A 20,790-nucleotide genomic window follows, 5' to 3' on the forward strand; every position below is an offset into this window, starting at 1 on the left:
CTGTGGGAGAACTCCAAAATTATAAGCAGAGCAAGATGTGGGTCTAAATGCCCAGACTTGGGTGAGAACTGCTTCCTTCCCTCCAAGACTTGTGTTATGGCTGCTTCCTCCACCCATGATGTTATGTGATGGAGACCATGTCCCCTCAGAAGGGCTCTTCCCACCTTCTAAACTATAGCCAGTATTGGCTTCACCTGCTGCACTTCTGGCCCACCTCAAAATCCAGGAGCAAGCAGCCCACCCAGGTGCTTGTGTCATGAATATATTTTACAGCCCTCCACCTCTACCTTTGAGCCCAGGATAGCCCACTCTCTTCCAGATAAGAGCAGGCCTTCGACCTCCCAGACCCTCTCCAAATCCCATCCCATCTCACAAGGTCCTGTTGTTGTGACCAAGTAGCTGACAAGACCATCTTAGGCAGTTTAGCATAGTGGTGTGCACCTGTAAGCCCAGCACTGGGAGGCAGAGGCAGGCAGATCTCTGAGTTCGAGGCCAGCCATGTCTACAGAGTGAGTTCCAGAACAGCCAGGTCTGTTACACAGAGAAACCCTGTCTCAAACCCCCAAACCTCCTCCCAACACACATGCACACGTACACACATCACACACACACATACACAAACTCTCAGGTGAAAAAGGATTTATTTTCACTTACAGTTCAGGGATACTGTCCATCACGGCAGGGAAGGCATAGCGGCAGGTCACTTGCTCACTTTTCTGTGGGTCTGGAAGCAGACCTGGGGAATGTTCCCTCCCCCCCCCCCCAGCACATTCCAACCCCAGGCTAGCACCACCCATGCAGCAGCACCACCCATGCAGCAGCGCCACCCACCTCGGAAGTTCTAGTCACACTGGATTTTATATGGAATGTCTTTCACAGTGCTGAGCCTACTCTTGTTTGTGCCCCAGTGCCTTTGTTCCTGCTGTCATAAGAATTAGCTGTACCCAGCTACCCATTGCTGGGCACGTTTGCAAACATACTTATAATCATAGCACTCTGCAGGGAGAATCGGAAATTCAAGGTCATCTTCAGCTACATAGTAAATTCGAGGCAAGCCTGGGCTACATTGGCAAATGCCTTTAGTCCCAGAACAGGGACTAAAGAGGAGAGACAGAGGCAGATGGATCTCTGTGAGTTCCAGCCAGCCAGGCAATATAGTGAAGTCCTATCTCTGTCAGGAGCCACCCAAAAGCGGTTTACATATCTCAAAACACACACACACACACACACACACACACACACACACACACACCAAGCAACACAAGAGAAACAAAGGAAACTTATTCAATATGTCTACATTAGAGAGAGAGGCCAAAAGAGGGAGACAGCGAGTCCCAAGACTATCTTCAGGGTGCTGACAGGTTCAGGACTAAGCAGGGGGCTAAAGGTATGCAGACTTCAGTATTCCTGGTCTTGTGCTTCTGCTCTGGTCCATTTTACAAGCTGGTCTGCTAAGTTGTTAATGTGTTCATTGTCTTTTGAACCTAGGGTTTCACGTGTGCTGGTAAGTGCTCTACCACTGAGTTGTGTTCCCGGCCCTAATTTTTTTTTATTGACTTTCTTTAGAAATATATAATTTATTTTTATTTTATTTGCATTGGTATTTTGCTACATATATGTCGGTGTAAGGATGTCAGATGTTGGAATTACAGACAGTTGTGAGCTGCCATGTACGTTCTAGGACTTGAACCCAGGTCCTACTAGGGAGAACAGTCAGTGCTCTTAACCACTGAGCCACCTCTCTAGCCCCTCCCAGGCCTAATTTGTTCATTGTCTTTAGGAGAGGGCGGTAATCTGTTCTGTGGGGCTTTGGAAGTCAAAGGGAATCCATAGGAAAAGATCAAGGACAATAGGAGAACAATTTATGTCTTCAGCCAAATGAAGGAGACAGACAGCAAGTGAAGACACACAGACCAGGACTTCATTTTGCTTTTGGTTACCTTATGGGCCCACATGAAGTATCAATGCTTTTTAGCAGAAAGTTCAACTCCTCTTCTTCTTTTCCTTTTTTTTGGGGGGGGGGGGGAAGGTGGTGGGGGTGGGAGAGTTCTCTGTGTAACCCTGGCTGTCCTGGAGCTCACTTTGTAGACCAGGCTAGCCTCAAACTCACGGAGATCCACCTGCCTCTGGACTCCCAAATGCTGGGTTTAAAGGCTTGAGCCACGACACCACGATCATTTTGGTGAATTACAGGTCAAGCGTGCCCCGTCATACCAGGATTATTTTGGTGGTGGAGATCAAGCCCCGTCTTTGTACAGGCCAGGCCAGCACCCTACTAACTGAGTCGTATCATTAGCCCCAAAGCAGCTTATAAAAGCCTGTTTCCCCTGCATGAAAGAGTCACAAGGGCTGCGTGGCACTCCACGTCCCTGCTTGACCTACATACACAGGTACAGGCCCCCGTTTGTCCACTGTCTCATTGCTGGCTGCAGCAGCCCACGGAGTCTGCAACATGAGAGCCTGAGGCTGTCTGTCTCCTTGTCCTGGGAACTGCCTGGGGACATGAGGGGGGTGGTTTGCCAGCAGAAGAGGAATAGATCCCTTTGTCCCTGTCTGAGTTCTGGCACTTCTAACTGCACTAGGTGCCCAGGATGTCTTGTCAATAGGGCTAGACCCCCTTCCACGGGCCTTTGCCTGAGCTGCTCGGCCGGCCGAGAAGGCTATACTCCCCAACAGTAAGCCCACCGGAGTTCCCTCAAACTGGCTGGCTTGTAACACCCAGGAATGCAAGTGGGCAAAGGCTGTTCTCAGCAAGACTGACCCAGAACACGAGGAGGGGCCTCACTCCACCACCTTGCTGGGGACCCAGGCTGCAGCCTCGCCAGAGCACAATTCTGCTGGTCAACTGTGGACATCAGCCCACATTTGTCTTCACTCTGACCCCAGAGCCTGGGTATCCAGCTCAACTGGCAGGCTACACAGCAGACTCAAACCAAAGGAAGATGCTCTGAGGTGTGTGGGCGGAGCCTCTCCTACTGAGCCGCCCACAAAGGTTCTTGCCCTTCCCCTGCCTTGAATCCAGTCTCTTGGCAGTTACCGGTTAATGGGTATGGACTCTGGTTGGGGCCACAGGCCATGTTTCTGGCCCCTGCCCAGGTTCTACTTCAAACAGGAAGTCACCCTGACTGACTGAGCACCTGGGGCTTCCAGTACCTTTGAATGTCATTTCTGGGATCGATGCTGAGTCCAACAAGTCAGCCTTGGCTCTGAGGCCAGACACCGATCACTTCTAGGAGGCTCATGTCCACATCAGGTACTCATCACTGTGGCGAACAGGAATGGGCTGGCTCAGAAGGCAGGAAGCCGGTGATAGGCCCCCGAGTTCCAGCCCCAGTACTCAAGGGCCTCATGAATGAGGCAGATCCTGCTGGACCCATGTGGGAAGGGCTTTAAGTGCCTATGTTTCTGCGTGTCCTGCAGACAGACGCAGGTGCTGGGGAAGAGGGTGGCGTGTGACACCTGAGGGGTGTGTGTGTGTGTGTGTGTGTGTGTGTGTGTGTGTGTGTTCTTGCTCTGTCCCTCCTGTGTCTAGTGACTTTCTATCTGGCTTCCACCTTCTCCCTAGCCTGCCACCTGCTAACCACATTGTCCTTAGCGGCCACAGGACCTTTGTACCTGTGACTCCTCTGAGATGGAACTGTAGTCTTCCCACTCTGACAGCTGAATTCCAGTCATCTTTCAGGCCTGGGTGACAGATGGTTATGTGACGGTTTCCCTGAGATGGAAACGTTTTATCCTTGAGGGCAAACTCATTAAGCCAAAGGGTAAACAGTTCAGAACAGCTTGAAGAAGTCCCTGAAACCGATCAGATTCACTAGGCCCCCCTTCCTCACATGAGTAATCAATAAACACCTGAAGAGTCACTCTCAAAGCAGCAAAGAAGACTCAGACAGACCTGCCTGGAAAAGCAGCAACCAGCCAAACTGCCAGAAGAGGTTTAGAACAACCGAGTCATTTGGAAGGGACATTCTCCCACTTGCAGGCAGTGCAGTGTGCTCCAGGTTCCCAGCTTCTGTGAGCTGTTACCCATGCTGGGGTGGACTTTGGTGATGCAGCTGTCTTTGAGTCATGTCTGCTCCTGTAAGTACCCCCTCTCCCACATTCCTGTAAATAACCCCAATAAAACTCACTGGTTCACTATGTTGGACTTTGGTGGTATCTGTCATGGTCTCCTTATCTGGGGTGAGAAGATGTGTGTGTTGTGTCTCCCCAGGAAAAGTCTTGTCACCCAACACAGGTCCTCAGGGAAAGTGTCCTCAGTACCCCAGCCAGTGCTCGGCAGCAGCAGCAGCCACAGCCGCCCCCTTCCTGGGACTGAAGGGTCAGGAGCTGCCACTTACTGAAGGCACAGAATCTATTCAAGTTCTTTGACTGTGGGACTTAGATTCTTAGAGTCCAGAATAAAGATGGCCTGAGATTCTGCAGGCCAAGGCCTTCCCTGCCGACGGGAAGAGATGATGGGCACCACAGATGGGGGCTATGAGAAAACAGGGCTTCTGTGAGGAGCTTCTTGTGGACTTCTGTTCCAGGAGAGAAGATCGACTTATGAATAGAGTGTATGGCGGTTGGGGATACAGTGTACAGGTTGGTACAGTGCTTACCAACATGCACAAACCCCTGGATTCTATCCTCAGCCCTGCGTAAACGGGGTATGGCACACACTGCAACACTGGCATTTGGGAAGTGGAGACACTAGGACCAGAAATTCATGCCATCCTCAGCTTCAGAGTGAGTTCAAGGCCAGCCTGGGCCACCGGAGACAGCTGTCATGCTGCACACATAGTGAGACCCCACATACTCTCATTGCTGCAGCTAAAACGGAAAGAAGGAAACAACTGAGCAGTCAGGACTAATAGGATATGGAAAATTCAGAATCCCGAGGGTGGCTGGGGACATGGGGCCAGGCACGGCTTGAGAAATCACATGGCAGGGCGGGAGAGGTGGCTCAGTGGTTAAGAACACTTGCCATTCTTGCAGAGGACTTGGGTTTAGTTTCCAGCACCCACATGGTGGCTCACAACCATCCTTAACCCCAGCTGCAGCTCTAGTGCTCTCTCTCTTCAGCCCTGTGTGCACAGTGTGCACACACATACACGCCGGCAAAACACTAATACACATGAAACAAAATCAGTAGTCACGTTTGAAAAAAAAGGAAAGCAAAGCTAGGTGGTGGTGGTGGTGGATGCCTTTAATCCAAGCATGCAGGAGGCAGAGACAGTCTCTTTGAATTCAAGGCCATCCTGGTCTACAGAGTGAGTTCCAGGGCAGCCAGGACTGTTAACACGGAGAAACCCTGTCTAAAAAACCAAAAGGAAAGAAGGGAAGAAAGAAGGAAGGAAGGAAAAGAAAGGAAGGAAGGACGAGAGAGAGAGAGAGAGAGAGAGAGAGAGAGAGAGAGAGAGAAAGCAGCAATCCCCTGGGAGCTTGGTGGTGGCGCACACCTTTAATCCCAGCTCTTGGGAGGCAGAGGCAGGTGGATCTCTGTGAGTTCAAAGCCAACCTGGTCTAGAGAGTGAGTTCCAGACAGTCTCCAAAGCTAAAGAAAGAGAAACCCTGTCTCAAAACCCCACCTCCCAAAAATGAAGTTCCCTGACAGACTCTCCCTATCAATGCACAACGGGTGACCTTATAACCCAGCAGCTCTTCCTCTGAGTGAGCACCCAAGAGGGTTAAAGCGAGGAGTTGGGACAGACAGCAGTGACAGAGAGCCTACCTACCTATAATTAGATAAAATAATTTGAAATAAATAAATAAAAGCAGGTGTCAGTGGGATTACTTGCACACGCGTCTATATATCGGCATATCAAACAATGGTGGGAGCAGCAGCCAGCAATGAGGGCCAGTGGATAAGCGTCAAGGGGTCCATCCACACAACACAGCCACCTCAGCCTCAGCAGGGAGGAGGTCTGCCACTTGCCACCCCAGGGATTGACTCTGAGGATCACACGCTGAGAAGTGAGCCACTCACAAAAGGTTATATCCTGTGAGCCTCCACTCTGGTGAGGTCCCCAGAGTCCTCAGATCCATGGAGACCAAAGGAAGAGAAGGTGGGATGAGGAGAGGGCAGCCAGGGTTTGAAAAGAGGCAGTAGCCACAGGAATGGGGTCTGGTGACCTCTGCCTAGCAGTGTGACTTAGCTCAACACTTTGGGCACTCAGAAACCACTGAGATGGTGCAGTCTGTGTTGGGTTTCACCATCACCCAAAAAGTGCCCCGCAGACACCAAGAGGAGGGGCAGGAGTGGGGCATTTCTGGTTCCCACTGCGGAGGTTAGGTGCCCCGTGCTGTGGCTAACTCAACAAGTCAAGCCCTTCCTGGAATATATGGGCAAGGTGTTGGGAGACCGCTGCTCATGGCAACTGTCCCCTTGTCCCCGGGGCAGAAATTTCTCCTTGCATCTCTATTAATTTATTTGACTTCTAATTTTTGTTTTTTGACAAGGTTTCTGTGTGTAGCTCTTGCTATTTTGGAACTTGCATGTAGTTTAAGCTGCCTCAAACTCACAGAGATCCACCTATCTCTGCCTCCCAAGTGCTCTATTAAAGATATGTGCCACCAGTTTGTTATCTCTTGATTATAGGTTGACGGATAGACATGCAGTCTACCCTAAAAACCACGCACACCCAGCTGTTCTGGACGCACACACTCCCTTTTATCCTGTTGATTCACCTCTCAGACCAGGGCACAGTGTCCTTGACCTCAGCTCCTGCTACATTGTCTTAGGTCTGGAAATTTGCCTCGAAGAACCAGAGATCTTAGAGTCCCTGAGAAGGTAATGTCAGAGTCAGCTGGCCTGCAGTTCACCCCAACCCTGCCTGGGCCCCGTTTCATTTCTTTCACTTGGCATCATTCCATCTACCCCTCAGTCTCACTGGAGGCTAAGCCAGGGTAACCACGACAGGCCTGGTCCCCCAGTACTTGCAAGCCTGGTGGCCCAGATGGCCCTGTCTGCTTGTGAGCTGGCGGCTTGGTGGAGCAGGTGAACAGCGGAATCAGCCCACTGCTCACTCTAATAAAAGAACCCCACCCACTTCACCAGTGAAATTCTGAGAGCAGAATCAGGTCCATCTAAGCCTCAGCCGTTCTCTCCACCTCTCCTTCTGCAGGAAAGCTGTGTAAGGCCTTTGTTTAGCAGTCGGATGTAGCTAGAGCCTGCAATAAAAATGTGAGCTTATTCACCTGGCTGGGCTCCTAAGAAGCCCTCACATGGGTAGCTTCTGTGAACCCTGTGACCACCCACTGAGATACTCCTGACTGTAGGAGCCTGAGTCACGGCACCAACCAGCCAGGGAAATTGAATTGTACCCTGTTCCCCTCTGTTTGGTCCAGGCACAAGCAATGCGGACTGTGTTGAAAGCTGGGGAAGTTCATCATAGTCTCGGACAGGCTGACACTGGGGCTGGGCATCTGCCAAATGCTGGAGTCCTGCTCTGTGGTGGTTTGAATGACCCCCATAGGCTCATATATTTGAGTGCTTAGTCATCAGGGAGTCACTCTACTTAGAAGGATTAGGAGGTGTGGCCTTGTTGGGGTAGATGTAGCCTTGTCTGAGGAAGTGTGTCACTGGGGAAAGACTTTGAGGTGTCAGAAGCTCAAGCCAGGCCCAGTGGCTGTCTTCCTGCTGCCTGTCTATCCAGATGTAGAACTCTCAGCTAATTCTCCAGCAGCGTGTCTGCCTGCATGCCACCATGCCCCCTGCCATGATGACAATGGAGCAAACCTCTGAAACCATAAGCCAGCCTCAATTAAATGCTTCCCTTTACCAGAGTTCTGTGATCATGTTGTCTCTTCACGGCACTAGAACACCAAGACAGGCTCCGTCCATATACCACACATGTGCTTGGCCCCACCATTGGGCCTGCCATGCAGATGCTCACAGAGTCCCTGTTGAACCCACAGCCCAGCGTTAGTCCTGAAAGGGTGTGACCAGGAAGACACAGGTGGGCTTTCATCATCATCCTCAGAGTGTGGCTCTCTCTTTGGGGCAGGGACATGTGTGGGCTCCTAGCCAAGAGAGCTTGGATCCCTTCTGCAGGAGAAAACTGGGTGAGTATTTTGGTTTCTTGTCATTGCTGCAGAGCCCGTGACTCCCTCTGCTCAGGAATTAGGGCAGGACGGTTTTGGTTTCTGAATGCTTCCCCTCCATTTAAATTGGATGCTCTAATCTCCTTCCTCTTTTGTCCTAAATTTCCCTCCACTGCTCAGTGCAGCTGCTTCACAGCTGTTGCCTCCGGCTTTGGAGGAGGCTGAGGGTCGAGCTGGTTGCAAGCAGTCATCTTCCAGGAGGGACAACAGAGCCCCAGATAAATCCTGCCCGAAGGGTATGGCACTTTAGGTGTTAACTGTATACCCTTTGCTGGCCATAGTGGGGAAGAGCTGGACATATTGTTTGCAGAAAGAAGTCCAGACAGGTCAGCAGCTAGGTCTGACACCGTCATTCAGAAAGTGAGCACAGAAGGCCTGTCTCCTGCCAGGCCTGGGGACTCGAGAAACAACAATCCATTCATGTGCTTGCTCACTGTTCATTCAACAATTGGCCACTGAGTTCAAGGCCAGTGCTCAGAGAGCAGGTCTGGCGCTCTCTGCAGGGTTACTCCTAGAGATTCTGGCCTATAGGATGCAACCTAAGGGTAAGGAAGACTCAGGAATGTGTTTGTGCCACTCAGTTCCTCTGATCCTCCCAGCCTCATATGGTACCCTGAGGACTACCAAACAAAGTAGATCTGAAATAATCCCATCCAGGCCTCCACGGAATGGGTCTATAGGCTGTGGGATAGCCTTTGGCTCCCTACACTGTTTCTCTACAGCCTGCAGCCTTGGTCCTGCCTCCTGTTCTCTCCCTTTATTTCACTGGTCCTGGAGCAGACAGTGGCTAAGTGTGGGAAGGCGTGGAAAGAACACCTGTCTGCCCTCTATTTACCTTAGACCTTGTCTCTGTCAGGACTGCCATCTGGGTTTCTTCTAGCCATCAAAACATCTAGAAGGAGTAGAGAACAGCCAAACCGAAACGAGAAACAGTGGAGATGGCGCCTGCATGCCCAACACTCACACTGACATACCTCTGCACCAACAAACACATGACAGGCACGCACCTGCTGGCAGGGATGGGCGTGGGGTTGAGGTGTCAGCCTGCAGATGCTGACTGTGGCCGGTGCCACCAGAGATGGTGGTGTTCAGGGGGTGCCTTGCGTATTACAGAGCCAGGAAAACAGCCAGGGTTATCACTGCACAATTCGAAAAACACACAAATAATTCATGTTATTATGATGTCATAGAGCTGTAAATAATGAATTTTCACTAATGCTGGGCTTCCTCATTCCCCAGGCAGGCGGCAGGCGCAGAGCAAAGCCTGAAACAGCTGGGACTGGGAGAGACACATGGAGCTCCCATACTAGCCTCGTCTAAGTAACAACCGCGTTCCCCACAGAGGCAAGGAGGGAAAGGCCATGCTGGCTGTGCCTACTGGATAGACTAGAAAGCCCAGCAGGCTGGCCCAACACACAGCCTAAAGTTACTGGGACTGTCTGGAAAACTAGCTTAAGCTGCCTAGTACTTCAGGCTGTACCTTGCTCAGAAACTCTGATGCTGGTCTTCCGGGGTTCCATCCTTGGCTGCACACAAAGATCACCACTCGACTATAGCATCCACACTAAAACCTGAGCAGACTGCTTCAGACTGAGAGTGGCCATAGGGCAGGATGCTACCTGCTTGTCCAGAGGGTAAGGGACCTGCGGGAGTGGCGGGGCGCATAGCCACGCCCCTGATGGTGCTCTCTCCATACATCATCAGCTACCTGGTGGGTCCCATTTCTGGTGCCTCCACGGGTGCCACCATCAGAAGCCTGGACTTGATTGATCTCTGCATGAATATTCATGCAGCAGCCGGCGGGACTGTCATTAATATTCCACGAAAGGGGAAAGAATACCTGTCCTCATTTAATGAGTGGGGAGTGAGGTCAGTCTGGGGCTGATGACTGTTGTGTCCATCTCTGGGCTTCCAAGCTTGACAGGGTGTCCATCTTGCCCCCACTCCCACCCCCACCCCCCACTCCCACAGGTGACCCGACCTGTCACAGTTCCTGCCTGTCTACTGGCCATGCCCCCCCCCTGACCAATCCAGCTCTCTCTTTCTGCCTCTGGCCAGCCTCACCTGACCCTTCAAAGCCCTGGCTTTTTCCCACCCTGCCCGTAATGCTCACCTGCACCAGTAGCCCCATGGTAACAGGATACCAAGTGCGGTGTATCAGCTCAGCTCATCAAACTTGATTCCAGGTCCCCTTTCTCAAGTGGCTGGCACAGCTGTGCCCCTAGACACGGTCCGGGATCCCCACAGACTCCCCTGTCCTGTCCAAGGTTCACAGTTAAGACACAACTCCGGGCTGCAGCAAGACCAGCTACAAGCTAGACTTCCAGAGAAGAGGGTACCTGCTTCAATCCCTCCCTGCTCTGTTCCTGATCATACCGGAGCCTCTGGGGCCCCAGCGTCTGTCTTGTGCTGGCTAGTCTGTATGTAGCTCAGGATGGGATACCCCTCCCCATCCTGGGAGATGGCCACAGTTGGCCCCACCAGAGATGGACAAGAACTCTACCCCAGACCCTGGCTTCTGAGAGACTGGCTGTGTTGGGGGTGTGCTGGGGAAGTAGAGGCTGTTTATTTGGAACGGAATGAGAGTTTCCACTGTACCAGAGGTCCCAAAGCACAGCTCAATGGCACCATACTGGCACCTCCCCTCACGGGGGCCCGTGGCACCCTCCTATGGCTGCTCTTCTGCAGGAGACTGGAAAAGCACTGCCAAGGAGGGGGAGCTGGACAGGGAGAGAGGGAGGGATCACCTGGCAGTCTGTGCCCTTCAGTCTGCCACCCATCCCCAGGCGCAGTGCGGGCCACACAACTCTGCCCAAGGCCCCATGTGACACAGCTGCCAACAGGCCCGGGCAAGCTGCCTGGCAGGGCGGGGGAGGGGCACTGGGCCCCGGATCGCTGAATCAGCTGCGCTGGACCATCCAAGCCTAGGCAAGGCTGCTGCTGGGGGGCAGCTGCCTCTTTTGGGAACTGTTGGGGGGGCATGCCAGAATGCTGGGATTTCCAGAAAATGGCCCCTGCTTGCTTCAGTCCGGGACTGTTGCTTCCTGGGAGCTAGTGCCTCTAGGGGAAGGAAGGCTTCTTAGTAGGGCCAGGCAGATGGGGACCCTTCTTCCCGAACAAGACCAAAAACGGAGAAGAGAAATGCACCCTGGCTGCTGTGGATCCAGCACGTTTCCGTCCCCACAAAACGCTGACTCAGCATGCGAAGGCGCCGCTGGCTCCCTCCCCCTCACTCGCTGGCAGGGACAGGGCCTTCCCAAGGTCAGGGGACGTCAATAACTGTGCAGCTGAGACTGGCAGCACAGGGTTATGCTCTGGGTTGCCCCTGCCATCCTTGCTGAGTAGGGACCATCTGGCTCCCTTCCTCGCACCACCCTGGGAAGGTCACAGGTCCTGTGTTGGTTTGGGTCTCCACCGGGGACAACAGGAACTGCTACTTGGTACAGGAGCAGCGAATGGGAGCCTCTAGTCCATCCCAAGTCTTGGGGCCCTGCAGCACCTGGCTTCTTATTTCTAGAAATTCTCCAGCCACACGGCACCCTTCTTGTCGTCACTCGCCCTCTGCTGGCTTCTTGGCTCTGATCCCATTTGCTCCTGAGGGAGACTATTATATATATATAGTAGTAATATATATTTATATATATATATAATATATATTATATATATATATATCCTCTCCCCAGGATTGTAGGTGACACACAGTGACCCCTTCCCTGTACCTCACATGAACTAGAAAGAACCCGAGTCATGGGGAGACAGCATTGGCTTCAGCCTTTCCTTCTGTATCTTTCACCCCTGGCTGAGCTTTCCTACTGCAGCCTGCTCACCTCCACTCCTCCTTCCTTGGCCCTGGCTCCCAACCATCCTGCCCAGGGACGAGCCCCCAGGTCTTCATGGGACAGTCCCCTCTACCTTGGATGTCCCTTTCTTGTTGGTGTGGACCAATCATATATTGCCACCCTCCACAAAGACCCAGAACCCAGCTCTTGTCTCTCAAATTAACATCTGGCCACCTGAGACTGCTGGTCAAGTGCTCTCACTGGGTCCCCTGAGCCAGCTCTAGACTGGGCAGCCCTGCCAACCTCAGAACAGTCCTAGCAGGTGACTAAACTCCTATCCTTCATGCCTCTCCTTTCCCACCACCCACCGGGTAGCCAGCACTCCTTGCCTACCCTTCTTTACAAGGCCAGGTCACAAGGTCAGCCTGGAAGCTGTCCCTGTTGTCTTTTTTACCTCATATGCAGCATGGGTTTAGGGTGGTAGCAGCTGACCAGATGGGCAGCTTTGTCAGTGTTGATCCAGCTACTGAGGACTTCTGTGGGCAGGTACATTGTATCTGTGTCCAAGGCTGGCCCATCACTTCTCCTACTTCCCCTGTCCTCAGCTCCCCTTGCCCCGCCCTACAGCAGCTGGGTCGTTCCCCTTCTTTTTTTTTTTTTTTTTTTTTTTTGTAGCTTTGGAGCCTGTCCTGGAACTAGCTCTTGTAGCCCAGGCTGGCCTCGAACTCACAGAGGTCCACCTGCCTCTGCCCCCTGAGTAATGGGATTAAAGGCATGCACCACCATTGCCCGGTCATTCCCATTTTTATACTCCGATGTGGTGCCTTTATAAACAAACTAATCTGCTCGAAACAAGACATTTAGAAGAATTTCAGGCCTGGGGAGTAGTCCTAACGTGTCTCTCCACCCTGCAGAAGCAGAGTTACTACTGGAGTTTCTTGGGTTATGCTTCAAAATGCTGCCTTATCCAGGACCTGGCTTATGTGTCTGTTGCTAAGAGCAATCACCAGCCTTCCCCAGACAGGTTGCAGTCCCAGATACAGCTCAAAACATCACCTAGGGCCTCAAGGCCAACACACTCAAAAACAGTGCTAATGTCCAGGTAATGTGACCCACAGGCCCATCCTGCTGAGCAGGGAAGCCAGGAGTTACTTCATAACTCTCAAGTGCCAAGAGGGCTCTGGGCTATCAAGAGGGACTAGCTCAACCAGGCTCTTTCAAGGCCCATGGCGCACTAGGAAGCCATGGCTTCCAGATCCTGGAGCAGGTTAATACCTCTATTGTACCAACCACTGGCCCTTGGGTACCTGTGATCTGAGCAGCTTGGTTCTTAGTAGTCATGTTCCCCGTGCTCAGTGGCCCAGCAGCCCGACAGGGAAGTGATGATGGTGTCCACTCAAACAAGGCCTTTCAACTTGATTTCTTGTTCTTCCCAGCAAAGGGACAACGGGGAACACACTAGGGCTTTGGGTGAGACTAAGCGAAAGCCACTTGTCTGTTACAAGTTCAGCTCTGGGTTCCGTCCCCAGCACTGTAAAACCAACCAAACAACCACTCCTGACCCACAGAAAACAAAGCAGGCCCAGAAAATTCCTGGAAAAAATGTGTGTCTCCTCTGATTCAGTGAGTGGCTTAGGGGCTCCTGTCATTGCATAGCTACCCTCGCCATGCCTATCTGCTACTGAGCCCAGCTTTGGATTCTTTTTTTTTGGGGGGGGGCAGGGGTTTCGAGACAGGGTTTCTCTGTGGCTTTGGAGCCTGTCCTGGAACTAGCTCTGTAGACCAGGCTGGTCTCGAACTCACAGAGCTCTGCCTGCCTCTGCCTCCCGAATGCTGGGATTAAAGGCGTGCGCCACCATCGCCCGGCTGGATTCTTTTTTTTTTTTTTTTTTTGGTTTTTCGAGACAGGGTTTCTCTGTGGTTTTGGAGCCTGTCCTGGAACTAGCTCTTGTAGACCAGGCTGGTCTCGAACTCACAGAGATCCGCCTGCCTCTGCCTCCCAAGTGCTGGGATTAAAGGCGTGCGCCACCACCGCCCGGCCCGGCCCGGCTGGATTCTTGATAAGTGTGCCTGGGCAGCCATGCCAGGACTATCTCTCAACATGACTTTACCTGGGCCAGGAGCCCCATCCATACCAAGCTCCAGCCCCGGTCTATGAAGCTAAGTTCCCCCTCCTCTTGGACAAAGGAATTGCAATTTACTTTTATTAAAAAAAAACTACATTGTGAGTTCGAGACCAGCCTGGTCTACAGAGCTAGTTCCAGGACAGTCTCCAAAGCCACAGAGAAACCCTGTCTCGAAAAACCAAAAAAAAAAAAAAAAAAAAACAAAATAAAAAACTACAACTTGCTAGGTGTGGTGGCGCATGCCCTTAATCCCAGCACCTGAGAGGCAGAGGCAAGTGCATCTCTCTGAGTTCAAGGCCAGCCTGGTTTACAAAGCTGGTTCCAGGATAGCAGCTAAGGCTGTTACACAGAGAAACACTGTCTTTAAAAAAACCACACACACACACACACTCACACAAAACAACAAACAAACAAAACCCCCTAAAACTCGGGTGTGGACTTGCTGTTGTATTCATTTCCAGCACTCAGGAGGCAGAGGCAGGTGGATCTCTAACTTCGAGATCCATACACCTGCCTGTCTCTGCCTCTTGAATGCTAAAATCAAAGGTGTTTGCTTCCCTCGCTTGGCTGAGACCCTATCTCAAAAAACAAAACAAACCAAATGGCCCAAACAAGATGCAAAGCTGGAGAGATGGCCCGTTAGTAAGAGTATTAACTGTTCTTCCAGAGGTGCTGGATTTCTTCCCAGCACCACACGGGGGCTCACAACCAACCAATTCCAGAGTGATCTATTGCCCTCTTCTGGCCTCTGCAGATATCATGTCATACATGATATACATACATACATGCAGGAGAAACACTTATAGACATAAAACAAAAAATCTTTTTAACACACACACACACACTGCTGGTCGGTGGTGGCACACACCTCTAATCCCAGCACTTGGGAGGCAGAGGCAGGCAGAGCTCTGTGAGTTCGAGGCCAGCCTGGCCTACAAGAGCTAGTTCCAGGACAGGCTCCAAAGCTACAGAGAAACCCTGTCTAGAAAAACTAAAACAAAAACAAACACACACACACACACACACACACACACACACACAAAACAAGCCCCAAGCTGGACATGGTAACTCATGCTGATCACAGCATGTGGGAGTTCAAGGCCAGCCTATACAAGTTAGCGAGACCCTACTCCCTCCCTCAAAATTCCTAGTAACGGCTAGAGGGCTGCTTCAGCAGTTAAGAGCACTGGCCACTCTTCCAGAGGACCCCGTTTTTGATCTCCAGAACTTATATGATGGCTCACAACTGTCTAATCCCAGTCCAATGAACTCCAGTACTTTCTTCTGGCCTCCATGGGCACCAGACATGCAAGTGGCACACAGACACACATGCAGTCTATACAACATGCATGTGGAATTTAAAAAAAAAAAATCCCAGCCAGACGGTGGTGGCGCACACCTTTAATCCCAGCACTCTGGAGGCAGAGGCAGGCGGATCTCTGAGTTCGACTCCAGCCTGGTCTACAAGAGCTAGTTCCAGGACAGGAACCAAAAGCTACGGAGAAACCCTGTCTCGAAAATAAAATAAAAAAAAATCCCTAGTAACATCCACAAACACAGCTAAAAGAGAAAGCTTGGGTTCCTGTTCCTCCCAGCATCTAGATATTACATCTCCCAGTGAGCAAGGCACCCACAGGCTTTCCCGTCCTCTCCGGAAAGCAACAGAAATCCATCCCTCACTTTTATTGAACAGCTCAACTCTAGGCTCTTGGCAGGCCAGCTGACACGGTAGAATTACTGTTTTGAGGATTCTACACTTAACATTAAACTCAGACGCTTTCAAAACTCAATCCTGCAGGGAATGGTCTCTGACATCCTACACTACATTGAGAAGGAAGAGATTTTGGGCTTCACTGTCTCAGAGCACTTGCTCAGCACGTACGGGGCCCCAGCACAGCAAAACATAAGCAATCATGCCATCAACACATTAAAAAAATAGGTTTAATGCAGGTGATTTATCTCATAAAGAATTTAACAGGCACTCAGGACACTGGGCAGCTGGGTGTGCAATGGGTGACAAGGTCCTGTCATCTTTCCCACCACCAGCCCTCAGACACACCCACCGTCACCCAGCAAATGGGGCTTCAGGCTGCTCTGAGGAACATGAGCTAATTAACAAAGAACAAAGCTGCTTTGGGGGAAGTGTTATTTAGTGCAAACAATTCTCTGCAGCAAGCAAGCAGTGGGGGGTCCACTGGGAAGGTACCTCACCTGCTGTCCAGGGAGGCAGATGGACTTCCTCCTTGAGCCCTCCCGCTAGAACAATGGGCACAGTTGGCTACAAGTTAAAGAGCAAGGTGGACAGTCCTGCATCTTTGCTTTCCCTGCTTGGGTTTCTTCAAGTTTCTCTTCATCGGAACACAGCTGGTTTTCCTGGCAAGGTCGCATCAAAGGGGCCATCCCCATGCCCAGGGTGTGGGGTGACAATTTGGGGTGAAGCATGTGTTGGCAGGATCTGCTCAGGGTCCTGCTCCTGCAATTACTACTCAAAGCACTTCACTTGCCACCCAGGCCCGTCACCAGTGAGAGCCACAACCCACTCCTGACAGAGGCCAAAGGTAGTCAGGCGCTCCCTTCCTTTTTTATCTCACAAACCGGGCCTGACAGCCATGTGGGGAAGGTGCAGCTAGCTCGTCCAGGCTGCCCGCTGGGCTGGTAAATGCCACCAAGGAGGCACAATCTGTTTGCTCCTCCTGTCTTCCACAAGTAATTTACCCTAGCCTCTGGGAGGCTGCTGGAGGCTTCCATCCCTCAGAGACAGTCACAGCTCCCCCCAGTGCTAAGGGGAAGTGGCCTCCCTAGGTTCCTTCAGTGTGTGGAGCTCCAGCATGGCCCGACACAGACCTGCCCAGAGTACGGACCAGTCCCCGCTCTGGAGTCCAAGCCTTGGTGTCTGTGCTCTTGTATCAGGGACGGGTCAAAGCCATATATGGGGTCCTGCTGGACGGCACCTATGCAAACCAAGGTGACCCTGAGACCTGCCTTGGGGTACAAGATAGACACAGTCACCTGGTGACAGCAAAGAGTGCTCCATAGGCTTAGGATCAAGCAGCTCAGAAGGGGCAGTAGCAGGTCTGGGTCCCTGAGGCTAGCGCCAGGATCAGGGCACATAAAGGGGCTGTGCAGCCCAGAGGCACCTTTGTGTGTCTCACTGGTTGAGCTGGATAGTGAGGATGTCACACAGAAGGTCTCCAGGTGCACAGAGGACAGACGGGTCACCCACTGGCCAACCTGAAAACGTACAGGCAGGCAACCAGAGGCAAGAAGCTAAGAGGGATGTCACATGTTTGGGAAGCACAGGAAGGGTAGCGCAGAAGCCACCAGGGAGATGTGGTGTCCCCATCACAGAGTAGTCACAGCCCTTTTCGCTCCTCAGTGGGAGTGTGTGCTTCAGGCCTTACCTTTGGAATGGGGCAAAAAGAGGCCCCTACCAGTCCCACCCTTCAAGGAAAGAAATGTGGTACAGCACAATCAAGAGCCCCATGGAGGCTGGGTCCTCACATGTCCACAAAGACCATGAAGCACCAGCCCAGACCCCCAACTAGCAGCATGGTCACATGGATGCCGTAGATGAGCAGCTCGTTCATGAGGCGGAAGTCCACACGCCTCCGCCCCAGCAGCAGCAGCAGCACCGACAGCTTGAGCTGGAAGCGCAGCAGCACGCGGACTCCCAGGTACTGCAGGCAGAAGAGCGCGGCCAGAGCGCCCCAGAGGGCCGCTGTGAAGAGGCTGCAGCTGAAGTAGAGCAGGAAGCGGATAAAGCCGTAGAGCCAGCGGGTCTTGACGTACACATCGAAGTTGTTGTACTTGGTGCGGGCCAGGTGAGAGGTCCTCACTGGCCCGCAGGCTGCATGCAGGCAGGTGGTGTGCGGGCCGTGGAAGGAGCGCACCCGCCGCGGGATGGGCATGACCGGCATTGGGCCCGGGCGGCAGGGCTAGTTTGCAGTGGGAGCGCAGCGTCCAGATGGCTGGCATAGGTGTCATCAGCACCTAGGAGCCCTCAGCCGAGCCTTGGGGGAGGTGTCGGCCTGCAGGGAAAGGTACAAGGAGATTGCCAGATCAGACTTCAGCATGGGTGATCCTGCAAAGCAGTTGCACCCTAAGCTTGTCCCCTTAATCTCTTCACAGACCCACACCTGTGCAAAGCAAAAGTACTGCTGTATCTCACAGTCCTGGGGAAGCGACAGTAATTATGTCTCTCACTTAGCAGCTGCCAAGGGAGGGCCCCTCTAAGGGCCATCAGTGATAGGGGACAGGAATCTAGCTAAGTCAACTCCTTATAGTTCCTTGAAGACCCCATGCACTACTCTGCTGGTTGCATTCCTTGGCCCACTACTCTCCAGGGCTTCCGTGGTGACTTATCTAGCAACAAGCTCCTTCAAGGACACCCCCATGCAAAAACACAATGGGACTGGAATGACGACAGGGTGTTCACATTGCCAGACCCTAAGGTCACCTGCTGGACCTGAACTCTAGAAGTATTTTGGCAGGCTACTTCACCTCCCACTGCTGTGCTCTGTAAATGGAGGCAACAAGACCTCTTTTCCGGGGGGCTGCCTGTACACGGAAGCATTGCTGGCTTCTCTAAGCTGGGCATAGGGCCAGAGTACTCCAAACTGGGCCACAGAGAGAGGGGAAACAGCATGTGGTCCATGTTTCACCAAGGAGATGTCATTTGCAGCTGCCTATGTTAATTTGTGGATGGGGAAAAAAATAAAGTTCAGACTATACGACATTAGAGAGTAAAAGTTGGTAATAGGACAGGAAAACATCGCCAACAGGCTTTTGCGAGTTCGACTCAAGATCAGCTTCCTCCACCGCCGCAGGACCTGAGCAAATGGCCGCCAGTGCAGCTGTGGCCGAGGCTCAGTGGAAAGAAACCTGTCACGAGACCGGGGGCTTAAGCTATGTTTTACCCAGCTAGATGGGGAAATGGCCCTCATTCGGGTGTGTCACTGGACACCGCGTAGTAAGGATTTGCATTCTGCAGCAGGTGTACTCGGGTGGAGGTGCGTGCACTCCAGCGCCTCCCAGCCCGCCCTTGGGCGGCCCGGCACCATGGCACGCGTCTCCGCGCACGGGACCCCAGAGCAAGAGGCTCCGTTCTCCAGGGCCCGACAACCCAGCGCTGGAGACGCGGCCCTCACAAGCCCGAAGGCTACGCGCGACCCCGGCCCTCTGCCCGCGTCCTCTGCAGGCGCCACTTCCGGTGTCGGGGCGCCGTTGCCGTGGAGACGGTCTTTGGAAGCACGGCCGGTCCCCGCCCGTCCTCGGCCGCTCACCCGGTGCCCTCTCCGCGGCGGTGCCGGTGTCCGGAACCATGCGGCAGGCCGACGGCGCTGGGGACCGGGCCCGCGGGCGAGCCTGTGCCCCGGGATTACGATGCCGGGGCGGGCTCATGCCGCCGAAGATGGGGTCACTTCGCGCGGCTCTTCAATTGCCCCCGGCTGCTGCCGGCCCAGAGGGGTGGGCGCGCCCGGGCCGGGCAGGAGGCATTTGTCCCAGCGTGGGAGCCGTAGCGTCGTCCCTCGGCGGCCACCGTAGCGCGATCCTCACGCCCCCTCCGCCTGCGCCGACACCGTGGAGCCTCGCAGCGCCCGCCTCGGGCCCGCGCGGAGCGTCCGGGAACTCGACGTTGTCCGAGGGTGCGCGCATCGCGTGCGCGCGCCCAGAGCCGTCTACGACGTCATGGCCTGCGGCCGCAGCCGGAGACATAACCTATCCTGCGCAGGCGCAGATGGGGATCTAAGGGCGCTCCGGCGGGGTCGACTCCGTGCTGGTGCGCGTGCGCAATAGTGGGCGGGGCGTCCCCGCTCGGGTGTGAGCTGGCATCCTCATTTCGTGTGATGCTCTCAGGAGCTTAGTGCTCCCGTGTGCCAACGGGCGCTGCTAGGCACGCAGAGAGCAGAGACGGTTGGAGATGAAGCAAGCGATCGCGGATTTTAGGGCTACCCTCTGTGGAGCAGAGGGGTCCTGAAAGCTCCAGCAAAAAGAGTGAGGCTGGTGTTCCGCCGGTCTAAGTGACCTTGCCTGGTTCCTACAAGTAGGTGTCAAGAGTTTGAACTAAAAGTTGATGTCGTGTGCTCTTGGTGTTAGGCTGTGAAAGGAAGCATGGGTCAAACCATCATCCCACGGAGGACCAAAAAGTCTTTCCACATTGACCCTCCTGCTTACCAGATGCAGGCTCCCCAGGGAAGGAAAACAACCCAAGCCAGGCGGTTCTTGGGCTGGGCGCAGCTCAGGCCCTTTGCAGGAAGGAGAAGGTCAGCTAAGAATTGACTTGGGAAGCCGGGCGGTGGTGGCGCACAACTTTAATCCCAGCACTCGGGAGGCAGAGGCAGGCGGATCTCTGGGAATTCGAGGCCAGCCTGGTCTACAAGAGCTAGTTCCGGGACAGGCACCAAAGCTACAGAGAAACCCTGTCTCGAAAAACCAAAAAAAAAAAAAAAAAAAAAGAATTGACTTGGGGTTGACTACACATTTGCACCTGCACAGGGGGTGCTTGGAAATCCCAGCCCACTCGGACCAAGAGCTGCTGCTACCTGTGGCATGTGCACACTCCGCCTCTACCACCCACAAATAAATAAATAGATGTAAGAAAATAAGTAAATGTACCATGCGTCATGACATACACTTTTAATCCCAGCACTTAGGAGGCAGAGACGGCAGAATTCTATGCCAGCCAGGCCTACGTAGTGAGAACGTATCAAACGAGCATCTTGGTTTAGTGAAATGGTTTAGTGGATAAATGCATTTGCCTCCAAATCTTAGTACTCACATAATGAAGGAGAAGATCAGTT

The 20,790-nt window shown here is 53.0% G+C and overlaps 1 protein-coding gene across 1 annotated transcript; it reads right to left on the bottom strand.

Moving 5' to 3' along the window:
* Positions 1-15,913: 15,913 nt before the first annotated feature.
* Positions 15,914-19,411, bottom strand: Tmem250 (transmembrane protein 250). Its single transcript, XM_075985455.1, has 2 exons — positions 19,273-19,411; positions 15,914-18,018 (listed from the first exon to the last, which is right to left on the bottom strand). Exon 2 carries the CDS (start codon positions 17,905-17,907, stop codon positions 17,488-17,490), a length of 420 nt encoding a protein of 139 aa, XP_075841570.1. The 5' UTR covers positions 17,908-18,018; positions 19,273-19,411; the 3' UTR covers positions 15,914-17,487.
* Positions 19,412-20,790: the final 1,379 nt, after the last annotated feature.

Source organism: Microtus pennsylvanicus, chromosome 9 (assembly GCF_037038515.1).
Source record: "Microtus pennsylvanicus isolate mMicPen1 chromosome 9, mMicPen1.hap1, whole genome shotgun sequence".
Classification (NCBI taxonomy): domain Eukaryota; kingdom Metazoa; phylum Chordata; class Mammalia; order Rodentia; family Cricetidae; genus Microtus; species Microtus pennsylvanicus.

What these genes read in the sequence shown, in the direction of transcription:
- Tmem250 (XM_075985455.1), bottom strand. Translation starts at nt 17,907, where the DNA reads ATGCCGGTCATGCCCATCCCGCGGCGGGTGCGCTCCTTCCACGGCCCG.